This window comes from Enhydra lutris, unplaced genomic scaffold (genome assembly GCF_002288905.1).
Source record: "Enhydra lutris kenyoni isolate GAN:26980312 unplaced genomic scaffold, ASM228890v2 scaffoldscaffold1, whole genome shotgun sequence".
Taxonomy (NCBI): Eukaryota; Metazoa; Chordata; class Mammalia; order Carnivora; family Mustelidae; genus Enhydra; species Enhydra lutris.
Genome location: NW_019154085.1, coordinates 9,627,760 through 9,649,478, shown reverse-complemented (window position 1 = coordinate 9,649,478; position 21,719 = coordinate 9,627,760). Strand labels below are relative to the sequence as shown.

The window sequence follows — 21,719 nt, the reverse complement described above, 5'->3', positions numbered from 1 at the left end:
TCTTTTAAGTAAAGAAGATTATGTAATCTTTTTATCCTAAGTAATGTTACTGAAAAAGACTTTTCTTTGTTGTGTTTTGTGATTTTATTTTTTAATTTTTTTAAAAAGATTTTATTTATTTATTTGTCAGAGGGAGTGAGCACAGGCAGACAGAGTGGCAGGCAGAGGCAGAGGGAGAAGCAGGCTCCCTCCTGAGCAAGGAGCCTGATGTGGGACTCGATCCCAGGACGTTGGGATCATGACCTGAGCCGACGGCAGCTGCCCAACCAACTGAGCCACCCAGGCGTCCCGTGATTTTATTTTTAAAGTAATGGCTGCATCAATAATTTTTACTTCAGTTTTGTGAATAAAATAATGCTGTGTTCAGACTGAACTAGGTTATTGCTGTACCATCCTGTATGTTTTTTTCACAGATTATTAGTTCCCATTGTTGAGCCAAACTGATAACTGTTTATTTTTCTAATGCTGTCATATTCCTTTTGAATGTTTCTGCTAGGATCAGCCCTTAACATCCTCTTTAAGCAGCCTGATTGTTTATTACTGTCGTGGCTTACATTGTCCCATATTGAAATCTAAAAAGAGCTGGACTGGTTCACATCAATAAAATCCTTTGGACCTTTCTGCATATTAAGTTGTGTCAAGTGTATACAGTTGTTGAAGTACATAATCTTGCTCTCCAGCAGTTCACATATTGTTGACTTTGACAAACGAGGAAACACTCTTTTTCATCTTGGAATGGGGAAAATGGATTACCCTAAAATCTCATATATTGGCTCGTTTTGCCACTGTCTCTTGAATGGATTTTGGGGTGATCACAAAGCTGAAAAAGGTTTTTCCCTAAATTTTTGCTTTTAGAATGTCTGGAATAGTCATAGTACTCTTCATTTTCTGAGATTTTTATTTTTCTGTGTTCAGAATACTTACTATTTTGGTTTTGTAGGCTTCTAGTGTGAATGTTGCTAGTAAAAAGAAAAGCAAATGGCTTAGATTTCCTTTACTGTGTAATTATTTAAGAATTGATTTAAGTAGTGCTAATAAGGGATTAATAAATAAGGAATTGATACTATAGTGGTCAGTTAAAAAATTTACCACTATAGTGTTCTTGTTGAGCTTTGTGTAAGGAAAAGTGTGAGAGTTGGGATATAGAATATACTTTCTATTTTCTGGATGTCTTTTAAAGGTGTCATATGTGAGAAATCCTTGCTCACTTGCTTCTGCCTGTCGCAGAATAGGTAACACGGACCGGACTAAGGTGTCAGTAACATCCAAGGGCTGTGCCTCTGTGACATGTAATGAACAGTGATTATAACATTGAAAACAATCTAAATTAAAAATGAGGAATAAAAAGATACATCAAGGAGGAGGAAATGCTGCAAGCTGGATTAACATCTGGAGCGTGGAAGAAAGAAAAGGCACAAAAGTGGAAACCAGTAGAGAAACAGAATTGGTGGAGAGCAGTTAAACAGTTTTATCAGATGTGACTAGTGATGTTTTGTCTTAAAGTTTGATATTTAGGTTGTAGGTTGAATTATAAACAGAAGGTTAGATGTTGCCCATCTTTTAAAAGACCCCCCCCCAAGGTCTGCACTATTCTTTTGAAGTCACACTCAACTCCCACTTAAAACATACGATGTATTCATATCAGAAATGTTTGTAATTTAAATATTTATCACCTTTTTTCTGATTATAAAAGTAATGTAATTTTAAAGGAAGTGAAAAGTGGAAGTCATTTTTAAAAAAATATTTATTGATTTGCAGAGAGAGTGTGCTGTGCACAAGCAGGGGGAGTGGCAAGCAAAGGGAGAAGCAGGCTCCCTGCTGAGTAAGGAGCCTGATATATGGGACTCATGACTTGAGCCAAAGGCATACACTTAACTAACTGAGCAACCCAGGCATCCCGGAAATCATTTTTGAATGAGTTGAGATACCAAGTGGACTAGCTCACAAATTTCATTAATTCACACTGTTAATTAATGTCTTATCTTCTAGGGAAGGGTTTGTTCTCTGATACTTGGAAGCATTCCTAGGATCAGAAATCCCCTCCAAAAAGAGGGGAATTTCAATCGAATAATGACATTTATCTTCTGTAGGTAGTTGGAGCAAATTTAGTTTGGAAATGTATGTTTACATCTTAACATTTATTAAGATTTTACCTTACCATCAGCAAAATAAACAAAACTAGAAAAGGAAAAGAAATGACGAAGATCTAGAAGAATTGGGGCTTTTAAGATGGAAGATATTTCATAAAAGAGCTAAAAAAAAATTCTGTTTACATCCAGCAGAGGACTCCATTTCAAAGAAGAGAGAGCTTTTCTTTTTCTGTTGTGTGGGGTCAGAGGCCTTGGTTTCAAGGAGCTAGAAGAATAACAAAGAATGAGTGAAAAAAGGGCAAAACTTAAGAGAACCATGCTTACATTTTTTAAACTTTTTTTTTTTTTTAAGATTTTATTTATTTGACAGAGTGAAAGAGGGAGAGAGAGCACAAGCAGGGGGAGCAGCAGGCAGAGAGAGTGGGGAGCAACATCTCCGCCTAGCAGAGAGTCTGATGCAGAGCTCCGAACGCAGGACCCTGGGATCATGACCTGAACTGAAGGCAGACGCTTAACCACAGCCACCCAGGCGCCTGTTTTTTTAACTTTCTATTGAAAACTGCAAACATACAAAAATAGAGGAGTGAAATGAACCCCCATGTTGCACCGTAGCTTCAACAGTTAAAAACATGGGCCTGCTTTTGTTTATCTGTATTCTGGTCCCTTCTTCGTTCCCATTATTTTGAGGCAAATACCAGGCATCTTTTATCCATATTTTTCAGCGTGTGTCTCTAAAATGTAAAAACTTAAAAAAAAAATTATTGCACCTAAAATTAATGCAACAAAATATCCAGTGTTCAGTTTTATTGATTGCCTTATAAAAAATTCATTTTCCAGTTCATTTGAATCAAGTTCCAAATAAAGTCTATACATCGATTAGTCTTAAATCTTTTATGTTCCTCCTCCATCTTCTTTTTTCCTTGCAGTTTATTTGTTGCAGCACCTTTTTCTTGTAGAGTTTCCCATAGTGTGCAGAAACGGGGAAGAGAGCGGAGCAAATACCCACTACTCTCTCCTAGACTCTCCTACAACTACTGCTGCTGTTAAGATGTTTGGAGGCCCACAAACAAGGGAGGTGGCAAAAAAAATTACTGGCTTTAGGAATGAACATAGTTCTGAAATCATACTTCAGGCGTAGGTCGGACCAGTCATGGCAAGGAAATCTGATGAAGGATTTGCAAAATCAGGTGCCCCTCCCACTATAATTTTATTGGCAATGAATGTACTTTCATAGTTCTTACATAGGTAGTTATTTCTGTCTGAGATAGTTTTGCTTGAGTGCCTGTAATACTCGTACCTTAAAATAGGAATACCAACTTGAGAAAAACCTCATTCTCAGATAGTTTACCTTCAAGGCTCCTCCTTTAGTGAGGCTCTTGCAGACTCTGGTAAATAAAAGTTGAATACTTTTTTAGCGCACATATACGTACGTGTGCGCATATGCAAGCAGCCGGGAGAGGGAGGGAGAGAATCTTAAGCAGACTCTGTGCTGAGCATACCCCACAAGCGGCTTGACGCCATGACCAGCTTGAGGCCACAACTCTGATTGCGACCTGGGCAGAAACCAAGAGTCGGGGGCTTAACCCGCTGAGCCACCCAGGTGCCCCTAAACACGAGTTTAATACCTAACTAGTACTTTGATTTCTTATCTAAGGCTCTTTTAAGTTAAACCAGTATTAGACTGCCAACTCTGGGGATTTGAAGGACAACCCATAACTTCCATTTTAAGATTTGAAATCTGCTGTCATGATTGGAAATTCTTATTTTGTTTTCAGCGTCAGTAACTGAGAGTCTTTCTATATATGCTCCCGCTCCATAGATTGTGCTCAAGTTGTGGGGAGGGTTGGGTGGGGAACAGAAATGAAGCTTTCGATAATTTAGAAATCCACATTAGATATATCTGTCTCCTGATTACCACCCTCCCCCCGCCTTTTTAACACCATAAAGCCGGTATTTTACTAATCTCACTTATCCCAGCTCTTCTTCATTTTACTTGTTTTCATTCTTCCATTTCATCTCTCAAAATGATTCTTCCTCTGTTACACGGAATAATTCAGCTCTTTTCTGTTCTCAGACTCATGTAATCAAACCCACCAAAAGGACTTTGTAAGTTTTTCATAAAATTAAACATGTATACTGCTTTAAGACCCAGCAGACTAGATATTCATCTGTAAGACTAGGTATTTACCCAAGTACTATTAAATGCCATATTTACTTAAAAACCTGTGCGTAAGTGTTCTGTAGCAGCCGTATTTGTAATCTTTACAAACCGCAAGCAACCTGGATGCTGTCGTGCATTGGAATACTACTTGATAATGAGAAGTACTGATCGATGCGTCATGAAGACTGGAGTATTTGTGGGTCCACGTGGATTAGAGTGCCAGCTTTTATGTGTGGCCATGAGGAGATGGCCATCGTCTCTTCTTGTCCAGTCACTAGCAGACAGTATCCATTTTTCTTTATCTTCACATCTGAATGTCTCAACTACAGGGGGTCTGAATTGGAAAGGGATTAGTTAGGAACAGAGGATTTATTCATGCTGGTTATAACTGAAGTAGGAAGAGAGTAGCATAAACATTTCCTCCTTTCTCTGTCTCCTCAAGTCTTTTATTTAACATTTTGGACCTCTGGTTATTCTATTTGGTGTGTTCCCCTTTTTTTTTCCTATTGTTGCTAACAAATCTTACACATTTGTTGTCAGAAATGATCTTGCTCGTCTTTGGTTTGTATTTCAGAAAGTACAGGAATGCCTGCATACTGGTAGCTACCATTTTGTGTGGGACAGCTTTGAAAATAAGAGATTAGAGGCAAACTTTTCCTTTCCGAGAGATGCAGAATGTTTACAAAATTTGGAAAAGTTACTTTTAATGACACTCCTATAGATTGAAAGTTACTTTTTAGTTATTAAGTAGTGTAAGGTACAGAAAAGTACAGGAGAAAATAAAATTTAATGAGCCCAGTGTGATCGATTGCTCAGATTTACTGGTTCTTAGTATTTTGCCATATTTGTGCCACAAATTTAGTTTTTTTTGTAAACAAAATATCCCAGTTATCTTGTTTATAAATTTTGTTTGTATAAATATTTGAGTTTATTGAGTTTATAGTTCATATTTTGCTGCATAGTTTATTAAATAATTACTGAGTTTTCTAGTTTTTTAATTCTGTCATTTTGCATAACTGAGTTGTGGAAGCTGTTGTCTCGGTTCGTGGGTAATGTGATGTTGGTGTAAATGTGCTGCAGTTTACAGTGCACGAACAAAACCCAGGAGCTTCTTAGGCTTTTTATCCATAGTTTCAAGCAGATACACAGCACCTGGTTTGCACTTAAAATTGAACTATACAACTTGTAGAAATTTGGTAATGAACTCCCTTCAGAATTAATTAACTATCATGACCTGCCTCGCCCCTCGGTAATTTTGTTGCTGAATTTTATTTACTAAGATTCCAGACATGATATATAACAAATGAATTTGGTATTTTGAGTCGTTTTGCAATTAGAAAACTCTGTTGCTAATCCTTACATAAAATCAGTAGGTAAGATTCAGTAGATGAAGGTAGTTCCTTAATAAATGTTATCCAGATAAAAGACTAGCTGCTGAAAACTTGGGACTGGAAAAACCAAAGGAAAATAAAACTATGATATATATATATAGATATGTGTGTGTGTGTGTGTGTGTGTGTGTGTGTGTGTGTGTGTGTGTGTAGGGGGAGAGCAAACTGTACAGCATGTATAGTATGATGCAGTTTTTTTGAAACAACACCCCTTTCCTATTTTTGGTGGTGGTGGTGGTTCTGTATGAGCTAGAAAAAAGTATAACCTGCCCTAAATGGGAAATTTTGTTAAGGACTAGCTGGGGTTGGAAGTGGAGAGTTTTCTGGATGTTTGTTGCTAAAGTAGAAACCTGGGCTCTTCAGTTCGAGGTTCCAGCTTAATGTATCTGAAGCCTGGAGTCAGTCCTTGTAACATGGGCCCCAGGTGATTTCAGTGTAGGTTGTTAGTAGTTATACTGATGCTGTAGAGGTGGAGACCTCAGAGTATTCTGCTGGCTTGATTTACCCATTGGTATGTCCTGTTTGGATCCTGATGGCAGTAGTATTTGTGGTCTGCTAGAAGAACCTATTTACTTAAGAGTGGTCCCTGCATCTAGTGTTTGTTTTTAAGCCTCAAACATTTCAGAAATGCAAATGTTCAGAAAGAAAAAAATAAAGACTTAATCTCCACTCACCCCTTAGACCGAAGTTTCTTCTGTATTTCAGGGCAGAAAATTCTGGGAGTAAGGGAAGAGACCACATGTGGATTTAAACTTTTAAAAAATAAACGTCAAACAGAAACAAAAGTAGAATATTAAAATAAACCACCCAGCTTACATGAGGATATTTCTATTTGTGATTGATCATGGTGGGGGCCCCTGGCTGCCTGGGTTGCTGTAACATTTTTGAGGGGAGAGAGAGATGCCAGAAAAAGTAGTAACTGTGGAGATAGTCGTGCTGTGGATGCTTGATAAGAATTTTGAGATGTGATGATAAACTGGAGCTGCAAAGTTCAGTGGTAAACTGTTCCGTTATGTTGCGTTTCTGAGACTTGCTCCCACTTTTACAAGGGAAAATGTGGTCCGGCTAGGCTTTGGCCTGTATACTGTTACTGCGTTTTCTGCTTTAAACCACGCCCATCTTAACTACAGCGGGTTTTCTCCCTCTTCTGAGGGCGTGGGTTGGGAATTTGCATTGTGCCATTTGAATCTTTTTCCTTTTGGTCCTTGCAAACTAGTAAATGAGCTTTTTTTAAGTGCCTAGTGTCAAAGGATTTTAATTTAGTTGAAGGTAACTAGCTGGCAAGAGTTCATTCATTCATGGAATGCTTTTAAGTACTTCATGTTCATTATTTCATTTAATATTTTTTTTTTTAAGATTTTATTTATTTGACGGACAAGATCACAAGTAGACATAGAGGCAGGCAGGCAGAGAGGGGGAAGCAGGCTGAGCAGAGCCTGATGGGGGGCTCGATCCCAGGACCCTGAGACCATGACCTGAGACAAAGGCAGAGGCCCAACCCACTGAGCCACCCAGGTGCCCCTCATTTAATCTTTAAAAAAAAAAAAAAACCATGTAGGAAACTAGGACACAGAGGTGAAATAACATTAATTTGTAGAGAAAGCCTTTATTTGAAGGCAGACATTTTGATTCCAGAGCTCAGACTCTTAATCATAAAATTAATGTCATGGTGTTTGCAGTCAAACTGTGTAGGGCTCTGAATTCTAGGCTATAAAGAATTTAGACTTTATCCTTTATTATTTTACTCTTCAGAGTGTGGTCCTAGATGTTTAGGACAGCACCTGAGAACTTGTAAGGAATGCAGAAACTTGGGTCTGATCCAGGCCTCCTGCATTTTAACAAAACCTGTAGATAGTTTGTTGCCCATTCTAACTTGAGAACCACTCTCCATAGTGCTGTTGGTTTTTAATTTCTGGTCTTGTTGAGTTTATTTATTTTTTATTTAAAAAAAATTTTTTTTTTATTTGTTTGACAGACAGATATCACAAGTAGGCAGAGAGGCAGGCAGAGAGAGAGGAGGAAGCAGGCTCCCTGCCGAGCAGAGAGCCCAGTGCAGGGCTCGATCCCAGGACCCTGGGACCACGACCCGAGCTGAAGGCACAGGCTCCAACCCACTGAGCCACCCAGGTGCCCCTGGTCTTGTTGAGTTTAAATGATCTTGAATCGAGTGCTGTTTTTTGTCCCTTATCAACATTGACAGTATTATTTTTTCATTTGGGGAAAGGTTTTAGAATTTAACAATAATTTAAACTTTGGTAACCTGTTCTAATTTGTAGTTGATGAAATGGTAACCATCTCTTCTGTGTACCAGTATTATCTCTTGAGGTAGAGATGTATTAAGTGTATTAAAAATCAGTACTAGGTATAGTTCTACTAACTCCTTATGTATTATAGTTATTTTAAAGTTCGTGTATTTAGAAGAGTAGTTTGATACCATATTCCTACTAGAGACATGCATTGTTTCGGGTCTCTTTGGAAAATTAAAGTCTGTATTAACTTTCTTACAGATATTGAAGCACAGATTCGAGAAATTCAAGGCAAGAAGGCGGCTCTTGATGAAGCTCAAGGAGTGGGCCTTGATTCTACAGGTTATTATGACCAGGAAATTTATGGTGGAAGTGACAGCCGATTTGCTGGATATGTGACATCAATTGCTGCAACTGAACTTGAAGATGTGAGTTATTGAGTATCATGAGTCAAGCATTTCTTTGATGAACAAAAATATAAAGGAATTTTCTCTTTTAGTCATCTTATTTAATCTGGGAAGACTTGGGGGGTTGAGGGATTTTTCTTTTGGAGACTAAAACTGTTGAAGGTGTCCTTCCTCTTTAAGGTCCAGAAACTTCTGGAAGTGATCACTTCTGAATCTTTATGTTAAAACTAATTTGTTTATCCAGCAAAGAACCTGCAAATCAATTGAAATAAGTCAGTCAGAGAAAGACAACTATCATATGATCTCCCTGATATGAGGAAGTAGAGATGCAACATGGGGGCGGTTAAGGGGGTAGGAGAAGAATAAATGAAACAAGATGGGATTGGGAAGGAGACAAACCATAAGTGACTCTTAATCTCACAAAACAAACTGAGGGTTACTGGGGGGAGGGGGGTTGGGAGAGGGGGGTGAGGTTATGGACATTGGGGAGGGTATGTGCTATGGTGAGTGCTGTGAAGTATGTAAACCTGGTGAGTCACAGACCTGTACCCCTGGGGATAAAAATATATGTTTATAAAAGATAAAAAATTAATAAATTAAAAAAAAAGAATCTGCAAATCATTAACTGGTATAAAGTAAATCCCTCTTGTTCCCTCCTGAGCTCTATCTAGAGTAGCCAGTGTGAGATGTGACTTCATTGTAGATAGCCATCTGTCCTTGCTACCTTTGACTACTGACTTGTGTTTGATGCTGTGTGTGGTTTTCCCCTTGGCATCCTTTTTTTTTTTAAAGATTTTATTTATTTATTTGTCAGAGAGCATAAGTGAGCACAAGCAAGGGGAACAGCAGACAGTGGGAAAAAGCAGGCTTCTTACTGAACAAGGAGTGGGACTCGATCCCTGGACCTCTGGGACCTGAGCCAGAGGCAGACACCCAACCTGACTGAGCCACCGAGCCATCCCATCCCTTTGGCATTTTAATAAGAACTGAATGCTTCTTATTACTGATGCTAATGGCCTTTTTTAGTTACTCTGGAGGATGACCACTTCTCATTTTGAAGTGCATCCCTCCAAAAGTGTTTTTATATGGTACCCATAGCTTGTTTTGTCAGACCATTCCAAATATCCACATTTGGTGAAGTGGCTGTTCATTTTTTTGCATAATTCAGTAACAAACATTTTATGTATATGGATTTTATCAAACTTGTTTATGAAATGCAAGCCACATTTTATTTTCTAGTTGGCACTTTTTTCTTTTAAGAAAAATTTTAAAGTTCTAGTGGCACAGTTTCCAGAAGCTAAGGGGGAAATTGTGATTTTTGTTTTTGAATAAAATAAATGAGGTGTTAAAATCTTGGGAGTCAATCTATTGTTGCACCTCTTATAGTTGTAAAGTAGCAGTATAACATTGGTCTTTGAACATACTGCTAGGGAGACAAATACATTTAAAATTAATTATATTTTATATGTGTGGTTTAATCATGTTTAAAAAACATGAGTTAAAAAAACAAGGAGGGGCAGCTGGCTGCCTGAGTCAGTAGCGCATGAGACTCCTGAGGTTGTGAGTTTGAGACCCACATTAGGTGTGGAGATTACTTAAAAATAAAACCTTTAAAACAACAACCAGGAAACTAGAGAATTCTAAATAAGCTGTTGGCAGTTTCCAAATTTGAAAAACAAAAAATTTTTTTAATTTTTCTTTTGAAGATTTTTATTTATTTGTCAGAAAGAGAGAGTGGGAGCAGAAGCAGGAGAACCAGCAGGCAGAGCAGGTAGAGGTAGAAGCAGGCTCCCCACTGAGCAGAGAGCCTGATGTGGGACTTGATCCCAGGACTCTGGAATCATGACCTGAGCTAAAGGCAGATGCTTAACTGACTGGGCCACCCAGACATCCCCAAAAAACAAATTTCATTATGCTTTCTGTAAGAAAATGAAATGCTCAGGCTTTTTAGTCCATACCTACTTCATTTTAATTAGCTCCATAGAAATCATTCCTTGTTTAGCGTTTTTTAAAAGAGAACTAAATTTAATTTCTTTAAAAGGTTTATGAATTGAAAGAAAAAGGTGTTTGCAAGTTTTATGAACAAAGGTTTGGATACCACTTTGCCATTTAGTCTTTTGATACCATGTTGAATCTGTATATTCTTTGTAATTTTTTTAAAAAGATTTTATTTATTTATTTGACACACAGAGAGAGATCACAAGGAGGCAGAGAGGCAGGCAGAGAGAGAGGGGAAAGAAGGCTCCCTGCTGAGCAGAGAGCCCAATGCAGGGCTCGATCCCGGGACCCTAAGATCATGACCTGAGCCAAAAGCAGAGGCTTAACCCTCTGAGCCACCCAGGTGGCATCCCTATTCTTTCTAATTTTTAACTGCTGACATTTTCTTTGCAATTTTTTGGGGGGTATTTCTTCTTCTTCTTTTTTTTTTTTTTTTTAACAATTTTTATTAATATATAATGTATTATTCGCCCCAGGGGTACTGGTGTTTGAATCATCAGGCTTACACATTTCACAGCACTCACCTAGCACATACCCTCCCCAGTGTCCATAATCCAGCCACCCTGTCCCCACCCCCCTGCCCCCAAACAACCCTCAGTTTGTTTTGTGAGATTAAGGGTCTCTTATGATTTGTCTCCCTCCCGATTCCATCTTGTTTCATTTTTTCATTCCCAGCCCCCCGCCCTGCCTCTCAGATTCCTCATATCAGCAAGATATAATTGTCTTCCTCTGATTGACTTATTTCCTCAGCATAATACCCTCTAGTTCCATCCATATCGTTGCAAATGGCAAGATTTTGGGTGGGTTTTTTTTTGTTTTTTTTTTTTTTTTTTTTTTGGATGGCTGAGTAGTGTTCCAGTGTATATATATACCACATCTTCTTTATCCATTCATCTGTTGATGGACATCTAGGTTCTTTCCATAGTTTGGCTATTGTGGACATTGCTGCTATAAACATTTGGGTGCGCGTGCCCCTTCGGATCACTACATTTTTATCTTTAGGGTAAATACCCAGTAGTGCGATTGGTGGGTCGTAGGGTAGCTCTATTTTCAACTTTTTGAGGAACCTCCATGCTGTTTTCCGGAGTGGCTCCACCAGCTTGCATTCCCACCAACAGTGTAGGAGGGTTCCCCTTTCTCCGCATCCTTGCCAACATCTGTTGTTTCCTGACTTGTTAATTTTAGCCGTTCTGACTTGTGTGAGGTGGTATCTCATTGTGGTTTTGATTTATATTTCCCTGATGCCAAGTGATGTGGAGCACTTTTTCATGTGTGTGTTGGCCGTCTGGATGTCTGCTTTGCAGAAATGTCTGTTCATGTCTTTTGGGGGCGTTTCATTGCAGGATGACGATGACTACTCATCATCTACAAGTTTGCTTGGTCAGAAGAAGCCGGGATATCATGCCCCTGTGGCATTGCTTAATGATATACCACAATCAACAGAACAGGTGACTTTCCTTTTGTTCTAATCCCCTCCTGCCCCTTTTTAAAAATTAAAACCAGAGTTTATTCAGCTAAGGAAAACTGAATGTCTCAATTTCCGTGGAAGCTCACCTAGTTTAGAAATCAAGTTGTTGGAATGTCTTGATGAGAGTTGATTGCGAGGATTAGAAGTAATAACTGATTTATTTTGTTAAGGTAATCATTTCATTAAATAAAAAAGGTAATCATTTCGTGAAGAGTTGAACGATGTGGACATGTATATTGTCTCATTTCCCTCTTAGTTTTTCATATTAATATTTATCCTGAAATGATAGAAGAGAATTCTTTCATTAGTAGGTACTAAAACATTTTTATGTGTCTTCTCATGTTCTGGTTTTTACATACTCTCTTTGGTTATTTAATAAAGTGGTTATTAAATGAAACATACCTCTTTTCAGTATGATCCATTCGCCGAGCACCGACCTCCAAAGATTGCTGACCGGGAGGATGAATACAAAAAGCACAGGAGGACCATGATAATATCCCCAGAGCGTCTTGATCCTTTTGCAGATGGTAATTCTTTGCCACTTTTCTATAAGTTTTCAGGAATTTATTTGTCTTAAGTTGTCTTTAGCCCTTTGATTTTTTTTGGCATGCTTATGAATTTGCTTTTCTTTTTTAAAATCCCCCTTATTATAGATATGTATATAGATTTGGTTGAAGTCACAGATGCCATATTCTTCATCTTTATAATGCAAGTTTTCTTTCCAGGTAGAAGGACAAGAAAATAATGAGCCAATGCCATAGAAACGCAAAGGGTTAAAGGTTTTTCTTTTACTTTTGTTTTGGGTACGCTTTCTATACTTGGAACAAATGTGTTTTTCTGCTCAAAATACTTTCAAACTATTGAAAGTTTTCATTCCAAATCCTAGACTTTTGGGCTTGTTACTTTTGAGAAACTGTTTCTCACATTAGCGCTCCCCCCATATTGCTCTAAATATAGTTTAGTAAATGCACCTACTTTGCTCTAAGCATACTTAAAGTTAAAACAAAAGTATGTATACAAAGACTTTGATATTTTTAATAGTTGGAGTCTGTTTTGCTAATTTTAGTGTGCAGGTCAGCACAAGGGGTATAGTGAGCCTGATGGAAGCTTTCCTCAGGTGAGTTTCAAAAACAAAATTAGGTGCCTGTTTCTTAGAATTAGATTCTGCTGCAGGTTTACAAATTAGACTTTCAGCCTGCATGAATTAGTAGGGATATTCTTTTTTTACTTGCATAATTGTAATTGATTTAAACATGTATGTCAGAATTCACAGGCCCATACTAACTGTCCTTAATTTCTTTCCTACAGCAGTACTGCTATATGCCAGTCCTGTCTGCATTCTTAAGGGTGCAGTTCAACACATCCTCTCTAGATTATGGTGAAAAAGTATTCCAAAGGAAGTCTTATCAGAGCTAGTGTCAGAAAGAATGACACTATCAATTGGGCATGATCTTCAGCATAGGAAATGTCTTAGAATTTTATTATTTTTTCCTAAATTGTGATGCTATACTACTGGTATAGCTAATTATCACATTTCTAAAACGTAGTGTGCCTCTGTGAATCTTGTTATGTACTGTTTGGGCTTCTTTAAGATATTTTGAAGTTTGAAAGCAAATGCTGAAACTTGAACCAAGAGACTAACACATCTCTTTGTACACCACTTTTCTTCTGTGTGCAACATAATAACTGGTAGAAGTAATATATTTCAAGTAATATGTTTCCGATTGTAATTTATACTTTCTAAGAAAATAAAAATGTTTTTGGGTCAACGGAACTTAAAAAGAATGAAGCCCTTTTTAGTAACATGACATCAGAGTAAGATGATAGGTATATTTTAAAAGTCAGATTTTCTAAACTGCAACTGTTTTAGAACGTTATATGGAGAACTTCTCTAGATATAGTTATTTGTAGTCAGGATTTTAACAGCTTGCAACAGGTAATGTTTTGAATATAAATATCTTTCCAAAGTGTTACTAATGGTAAAGAGATAATTTTCTAGGCTTCTATTCTGCTGCTTGAAGTCAGAACTGCTGATGGAGACAAAGGCACGAAAGTGTACGTATTCCGGATTAGCAACCCAGGAACCCATCACTTCTGAAGACTCTAAACTGTGCTGTCATTTTGTTTTTATATGCATTAAAATATTTGTTTTAAACTGCTGTAGATATGTTTGTGTTCAAACAGGTTAAATTGATCAGCAAACTCAATAAAAAGTAAGATGTATAATTATTAAAGCTTTCCATCAAAAAATAAATTAAATGATTATGCAATAACATAACATTAGAGCAGGGCAGATGAATCAATTTAACCTAATTATCTTTTATTTATTGTACTCTTGTCCTGTTGCTGTTCTTTTCTGCAGGAGGGAAGACCCCTGATCCTAAAATGAACGCTAGGACTTACATGGATGTAATGCGAGAACAGCATTTAACTAAAGAAGAGGTATGTGAGCGTGATTTTTTTTATTTTGGTGGTTGTGAAAGAATGTAAAAAGAAAGTTCAAATTGAGAGACTTTTATGTTTCCTTTTTATTTGTTGCACAAGTAATATTTTTAATAGTATTAATAAAAATTAAATTGAGAGAGAAACCTTACCCCAAATTCTGGCTCCTCCCAAATTAAACTTTTCATACTTCTATATCCTTTTCTAGTCCTTCGCCCTTTGGCTGTATGTCTGGGTGTGTACACATACATGTAAATGTATGTGTAGCTATACACAGACATGTATCTTATGGTGGTTATATCTGGGGGGAGGACTGGTGATGTGTGTCTGAAACAAATGGCTGAGGGAAAAGTCATACAGTTAAATCATTCCCTGAAAAGCTTCTAAAATCTTCCATAAGATTCAGTTTGGATATGGGTAGAGAATTCTGAAGGATTTTTACTGACCTGAGGTGATAGCTCCATTTTGTTTTAATAGTAAGCCTCCATAACTTTATTACAAATATGTAATGTGTTATATGGAGTAAGTGTGGTAATGGAACCTTATTTAAAATCATGGGGTAAATTAAATGTACATTTGTTATGACTATGTTGTATATGATTTACGTAGTTATAATTTTTAAGTTTCTGCTTTTAGCCACTTTGCTATCTTACTACATAGTCTGAACTGTTACATATGTGAATTTTAAATAAAATTTCTTCCATGAAAGCGTTACTCTTTAAGATTTTACTTCACTGTTTTTAAAGTAGGGTGCTCTGTGTTACAAATTCCAGAGGTGCTCATCTTTTGTTCAGAAAGACATTGTATAGAACTAGAAATACAGAAAGGAAAGGGAAATAAGGAATGGGACTCTAGTAGCATAGAAAGCACAACAAGTGAAGACAGTGACATTAAGTTGAGATGACTGCTGATTATATGAAAATATGTTGAGAAGGTTTTGGAGATACTCAGTGCCTGTTGAAATATTTTTAGAGAGAAATTAGGCAGCAGCTAGCAGAAAAAGCTAAAGCTGGAGAACTAAAAGTTGTCAATGGAGCAGCAGCGTCCCAACCTCCCTCAAAACGAAAACGGCGTTGGGATCAAACAGCCGATCAGACTCCTGGTGCCACTCCCAAAAAGTTGTCAAGTTGGGACCAAGCAGAGGTAATTTATTTTGATTTTTAATGACGATTGTTATTATTTTTGGAATTTCCCTCCCACATGGAGTGTGTTAGCCTACTCTTGTTGACATCAAATTAACACAGACCAGGTGGCTCAAACAATAGACATTGATTTTTTCAAAGTTCTGGAGGCTTGAAGTCAATATCAAGGTGCCAGCAAGGTTGATGTCTGGTTAGAGTACTCTTTTTGGCTTGTAGAAGGTTGCCTTCTTGCTGTGTCCTTATGTCCTTTTCTCTGTGTGTGCATGAAGAGAGTAAGCGAGGTCTTGTGTCTCTCCTAAGGACACCAGTGCTATCAGGTTATGGCCCTAACCTTATGACCTCATTTAACCTGATTACTTCACTAAAAGCCTAATTTCTAGATATAGTGACATGGGTGGTTAAGGGCTTCAACATAAGTTTTTTTGGGGGAAGACACAGTTCAGTCCATAACCTGGAATAAAGGAACGTTCCTTCTGGAGTATTAAAATAGATACTTCAGTATGTCACATTGTGGAGGTTGAGTACAGTATAGTGATCTTCATTTTTGAGATGGGTAATTGAACCATCTGACCACTGGTGTCACGTGGGTAGTGCTACCGCATTACCTTAGTCAGTTTGTTTTCTTAGAGAACGTCTTTGGGGATTGTTTTTATTGTTTGATTTGTTTATAAACTTTTTCAAAATTGTAAAATAATAACATAAAATTGCCATTTTAACCATTTTACAGTGTACAGTTTGTTGGCATTAATTACACTCACAAAGTTGTGTAACTATCTCCACTAATTTTGAAATTTTTTCATTACCTTGAGCAAACAGTAATCATTAAGCAGTACTTCTCTATCCCCTCCAGCCCCAGAGAAAATTTCAGAAGAATAATATCTCCTTGAGAGCTTTTTAGTTGAATTTGTTTCCTGTTTTTCCTTTCCAAAATAGAAATAATAAAAAACCTTAAACTGTTCCCACTATGAAATTGACCGGTATGCCTACGTCTGTTCTCATTTACTCCTTTATTTCTGAGTTGTCAGTGCAGGTTGAACAACTTCTTTACATACTATTTCCCATCCCTGTTACTACTCAGAGACTTTTTTATAACGTCAGTTTTTTCTCTGTACTCCAGGTTATTATCAGCAAACACTTTGTACCCATTTTTCTCTTTAAAGAACAGAAAACTACAGGAAACCATCCCTTGATCCTCACATCCCCTTCCAGGTGCCACCGCATTTCTGTCTCTTCACCGCAGAACGCTTTGAATGAGTTGTCTAAACCTGCAGTCTCTGCTTATCTCGTCTTCTGCTTATGCCACTCCACCAAAGCATCTCTTGTCAAAGTCACTTGACCTCCTTCTGGTCATTTCGGAGACCAAGTCTCAGTCCTCATATCCTGTATCATAACATCATAGATTCTATCATTTATCAGTGGCATTGACCATTACTTGATTCCCTTTTCTTAGGTTCTGGACTTCAGTCTCTCCTGTCCTTCTTATACTTTCCTCACTGACTCCTATTCCTCAGTCTTGTTTGCTGGATCTTCCTCAGCTTCCTTGAACTTGGGGGTTTTCTAGTGCTCAGTCCTTGGACCTCTTTTCCATCTAAATGCATTCCATAAGATCTCGTTCCTGTCTTCATAGACCATCCTGTAAGACGCTCCTAAATGTACAAATCTATCCCCTACGTGTCCTGGGTTCCCAGACTTGACATTTTCATTTGGACGTTTAATAGACATTTCAGAACGAGTTTTTCTTTCACTTACCCTTTCCACCCTGTTCCCATGTCTGTTGGTGCGAGCCAGATCCTTAGAGTCACGTCAGTGTCATCCAGTAGTTACTCTCGTCCCAAATTCTATCCATAAGTACATTTTGTTGGCCTCACCTTTAAATATATTCGGAATCTAACCTCTTTTCATTACCTCTGTCTCCACCGCCCTAGTCTTAATCACTTATTTTTTTCCCCCAAAGATTTTATTTATTTGACAGACAGAGATCACAAGTAGACAGAGACGCAGGCAGAGAGAGAGGAAGAAGCAGGCTCCCCACTGAGCTCGATCCCAGGACTTTGGGATCATGACCCGAGCTGAAGGCAGAGGCTTTAAACCACTGAGCCAGCGAGGCGCCCCGTCAATAATTTTTTTTAAAGTTTATTTATTTACTTCAGTAATCTCTGTACCCAGTGTGGGGCTCAAATTCATGACCCCAACATCAGGAGTTGTATGCTCTTCCACCTGAGCCAGCCAGGCACCTCCTAAGGTCACTGTTTCAGTGTAAGATTACTGCAGATTTATTTACACACCATGGCAGTATTTCCCCAAACCCAGAATTGGGATATAATAAACCTAATAATTTCCTCACACTTGAGTTTAAGGTAGACCTTGAAGAGTTCCCATTTGCTTGCTGATATGTGAGAAGATTTGGTTCTCTAGAATATGTTATTATTCAATTTATTATTTGTTTTAAAGATTTATTGATTCGAGAGAGCGAGAATGCACAAGCAGGGGCAGAGGGAGAAGCAGATTCGCCTGCTGAGCAGGGAGCCTGATGTAGGGCTCGATCCCAGAACCCTAGGATCATGACCTGAGCCACCCAGGCACCCCTAATTATTACTGTATTTAATTATGTAATTGACAATGTTAATTTTAAAAACTGGGAAAGAGAAACTTGTGCTGTTATTTGTATGCTCATGAAACCTAGACACGAGAATTTGTCTGTCTTATAAAACTATAGTTTCAGATGCTGTTTTCTTTCATTGTGCTCGTTTAACACAGCTCCATCCTAAATCAGGACTGTGGGAGTTACAGTGGATAGTACAAAGAGTTTATTTCCTACCAGATCATCAGGAGAAGCAGTTGCCAAATAGGAAATTTTGAACAATTTATCTGCTTCACTCACCTAATTGAAAATTTCTCAGCCCTGAATGATACATAGAATCTTCTTAATGGGAAAAAAAATTGAGCCTTCAATTTGTTGTGGTGTTTATGCAGTTTGCGAGTATAAAGCTAAATGGAATTCTTGTGTTGGATAGAGCATCTAATTTTAAATTAAAAAAGTGTATTACAAAACCTGTGGAATACTTCAGCGTCTTAAATACAAATTTTGTTTGCCTAACACTGAAGCACCTGCTGCTTTGATGCTGTATTGTCTGCACTGTGCAGGTTCTGTTACCACGGGCTGTCAGATGCCTTGCATCACCTACTCCTTGTCTCCATTCGAACGATAATGGGAGCTTTGATTACTTCACTCTACTTCTGATGTTTTTTTCACTAGTCCTGTCAGCATCAGTTTGAGAATAGTACAGATGTGATTGTAAATCTGAGGGTTTGAAGTTCTGTGACAATATCTAGTTATAAGATAATTACCCAGGTGATCCAAAACATACTTAGATTAATTAAACACCCAAGAAATTGAACAAAAACACTAAAATAGTATCTTAGTGAAAACTCATAGATAATATGTCTCTAAGCACAGTTTGGGAAATATTGCTGTAATTTAAAGTTGACATTTTTGATTGCACATCTAGACAGAGAAGGTTTAGTGATTTTCTCAGAGTTACGGAGCTACTAATGATATATCCAAGACTTATACCCGAAATACATTTTTTTTTAAGATAGGGCTTTTATCACTGCTTCAGATTAAAACTTCACATTGGGGGCGCCTGGGTGGCTCAGTGGGTTAAGCCGCTGCCTTCGGCTCAGGTCATGATCTCAGGGTCCTGGGATCGAGCCCCGCATTGGGCTCTATGCTCAGCAGGGAGCCTGCTTCCTCCTCTCTCTCTACCTGCCTCTCTGCCTGCTTGTGATCTCTCTCTGTCAAATAAATAAATAAAATCTTAAAAAAAAAAAAAAAACTTCACATTGTTTTTAGTCAGACATATTTGCTCTAAAGAAGGTATCACTTAAGCAGGGCAATTTACTCATTTATACAGAATAAGACTAAAACATTTGTAATTTTTTTGGTAGAAATTTTCTAGTTATTTTTATGTGGCTGTGTAGGTATGTGAAATCAAGTGTCTTTTGCTTTGTTAAGACCCCTGGACATACCCCTTCCTTAAGATGGGATGAGACACCAGGTCGTGCAAAGGGAAGTGAGACTCCTGGAGCAACCCCTGGCTCAAAAATATGGGATCCTACCCCTAGTCATACACCAGCGGGAGCTGCTACTCCGGGACGTGGGGACACACCTGGCCATGCAACACCAGGCCATGGAGGCGCAACTTCCAGTGCTCGTAAAAACAGATGGGATGAGACCCCCAAAACAGAAAGAGGTACTTCTTTTGGAATCTTGGTGTGGTTTGTGTTTGGGTGAGATACTGACTTGAATGAATAAATGATATGTTTATAGGAGGAAATCTGTTCACATCTCTAGTCCTGGGTTAGAAAGGCAAATAATCAGTCGCTTTGGGGATAAAGAACTAAGGAGATCATATCATATGCCTTAATTCTTTTCCCTTCTTGAAAACATAAAATGTACCATTTTAGCCATTTTAAGTGTAGTGTTTAGTGGTGTTAAGTACATTCGTAGTGTTGTGCAGCCGTCACCACTGTTCATTGCTAGAACTTTTTCATCATCCTGAACAGAAGCTTTGCGCAGTGGCAGTATCGTAGCCAATGAGGTTTATCCGAGGCGCGATTATTGCTAACTGAACAGAAACTCTGTACCCATTAAATGATAACTCCCCATTCCCTCTTCTTCCCAGCCCCTGGGAACCTCAGTTCTATTTTCTGTCTATATAAATTTGTCCAAATCTCTTGGTGTTTTTTTGTGTAAACTGTTTTAAGCTATGTTTTATTAATTTTTCGTGAGAGTAGCTGTGAGAAGTTAAGACTTACTAGTACATCTGTTACACTAAAATTTTATAAAGGATTTCTAATGATGTGGGAGAGGGCTTAACATTAGGAAAGAAGCAGTTTAGAAGGGGACATGAAGCGTAATCTCGACTGTATAGAGAAATCAGAAGTAGCTCAGGATGCACAAAGTGGCTGTTTCTGGGTTAGGCTATTGTGTCTGGTTAAAAAAATACTTTGGTTTTTCTACTCCTCAGTGATTACTGTGTTTTTGTAATTAGTGGGAAAAAAACAAAAAATAATGAAGGATAAATATGAAATGAAAATTTAAACTTTAAATGGGTCTCCATTTTAAGGATATCCTATTTTTGAACTTGACTAGTTTTAATACGTTAGCTCTTTGAGAATAAACAGTAATTTTTTAACAGTAGTTAAATGTATTTATTTCCTTTTTTTTTTTTTTTTTTTTTTTTAAAAAGATACTCCTGGACATGGTAGCGGATGGGCTGAGACGCCTCGAACAGATCGAGGTGGAGATTCAATTGGTGAAACACCAACTCCTGGAGCCAGTAAAAGAAAGTCACGTTGGGATGAAACACCAGCCAGTCAGATGGGTGGAAGTACTCCTGTTCTGACCCCTGGAAAGACACCAATTGGCACACCAGCCATGAACATGGCTACCCCTACTCCAGGTAGAAAATCTCCCATTGGAAATAATTTTTTTCCCCGGAAGTATTTTGAATTTTTTTCCTCTTAGGTATTCTGTTTGCTGTTAATGCCTACTTTTAGCAAGAATAACTGGATTAAAAAGTTTGGGTTTGATTTTATAATATGAAGCAATTAAAATTACAATTGATATTAACTGTCTTATATCCCAAGGGCCTATGTAATGATAAAGACTTGCACTATAGATTGTAATGGAAATTTGCTGTTTTGGTAGGTCACATAATGAGTATGACTCCTGAACAGCTTCAGGCTTGGCGGTGGGAAAGAGAAATTGATGAGAGAAATCGCCCACTTTCTGATGAAGAATTAGATGCTATGTTTCCAGAAGGATACAAGGTAATAACAAGTATCGGTTTGGTGATATTTAGGATGTGAACTTTATTTAAATGTTTTTTGAAGAAATTGATTGGTCAAGTTTATATTGGCCTTGCCCAGGTTTACTACTGCTGTTCCATTCTTTTAGCTATTTCCAAGTATATTTCAGTTCCAAAAAGTAATAGAGATGAAAAAAATGAATGACATGAAGCTTTTATTACTTTTGGAAGGTGAGAAATTACAAGGACTTCTAGGACCGTACTTTGCGCACTGCTGCCTTGGTGTGGAATAGCTTGAGGCTTTAGTTCATCAGCTGTTGGAGATTGAAGCTCACACTTGGTCACAGTTACTTTGTGCCTCACAAGATTTTGTGTGCTTAAGTTCTGGATTGCAGATAAGCACAAAGGATATTCTCTTTACCATAGCAGCTTGAAGTTTATTTTGAATTATAAAATTTTCTAAATACCCGGGACTCAGGAACCATTTGCTGGTCTAAAGGTAGTCTGTGGTCGTGTAGCTGGAACGTAAGACATCTAGATGGCCTTTCCAGAGCCTTATGT

The 21,719-nt window shown here is 37.9% G+C and overlaps 1 protein-coding gene across 5 annotated transcripts in view; it reads left to right on the top strand.

Annotated features, from left to right (window-relative positions):
* The window catches only part of LOC111145177 (splicing factor 3b subunit 1), a 55,883-nt gene that overhangs the window by 19,901 nt on the left and 14,263 nt on the right, over window positions 1–21,719 (top strand). For 2 of the 5 annotated variants that reach the window (XM_022500014.1, XM_022499927.1), the window contains exons 3-10: window positions 8,150–8,316; window positions 11,637–11,741; window positions 12,174–12,288; window positions 14,124–14,203; window positions 15,176–15,346; window positions 19,361–19,598; window positions 20,598–20,810; window positions 21,059–21,180. In XM_022500014.1, coding sequence (XP_022355722.1) covers window positions 8,150–8,316; window positions 11,637–11,741; window positions 12,174–12,288; window positions 14,124–14,203; window positions 15,176–15,346; window positions 19,361–19,598; window positions 20,598–20,810; window positions 21,059–21,180 — 1,211 coding nt within the window. Of the gene's footprint in view, window positions 1–8,149; window positions 8,317–11,636; window positions 11,742–12,173; window positions 12,289–12,349; window positions 14,204–15,175; window positions 15,347–19,360; window positions 19,599–20,597; window positions 20,811–21,058; window positions 21,181–21,719 lie in introns of those variants that run through there. The other 3 variants (XM_022500103.1, XM_022500260.1, XM_022500176.1) reach the window with 3 other exon arrangements.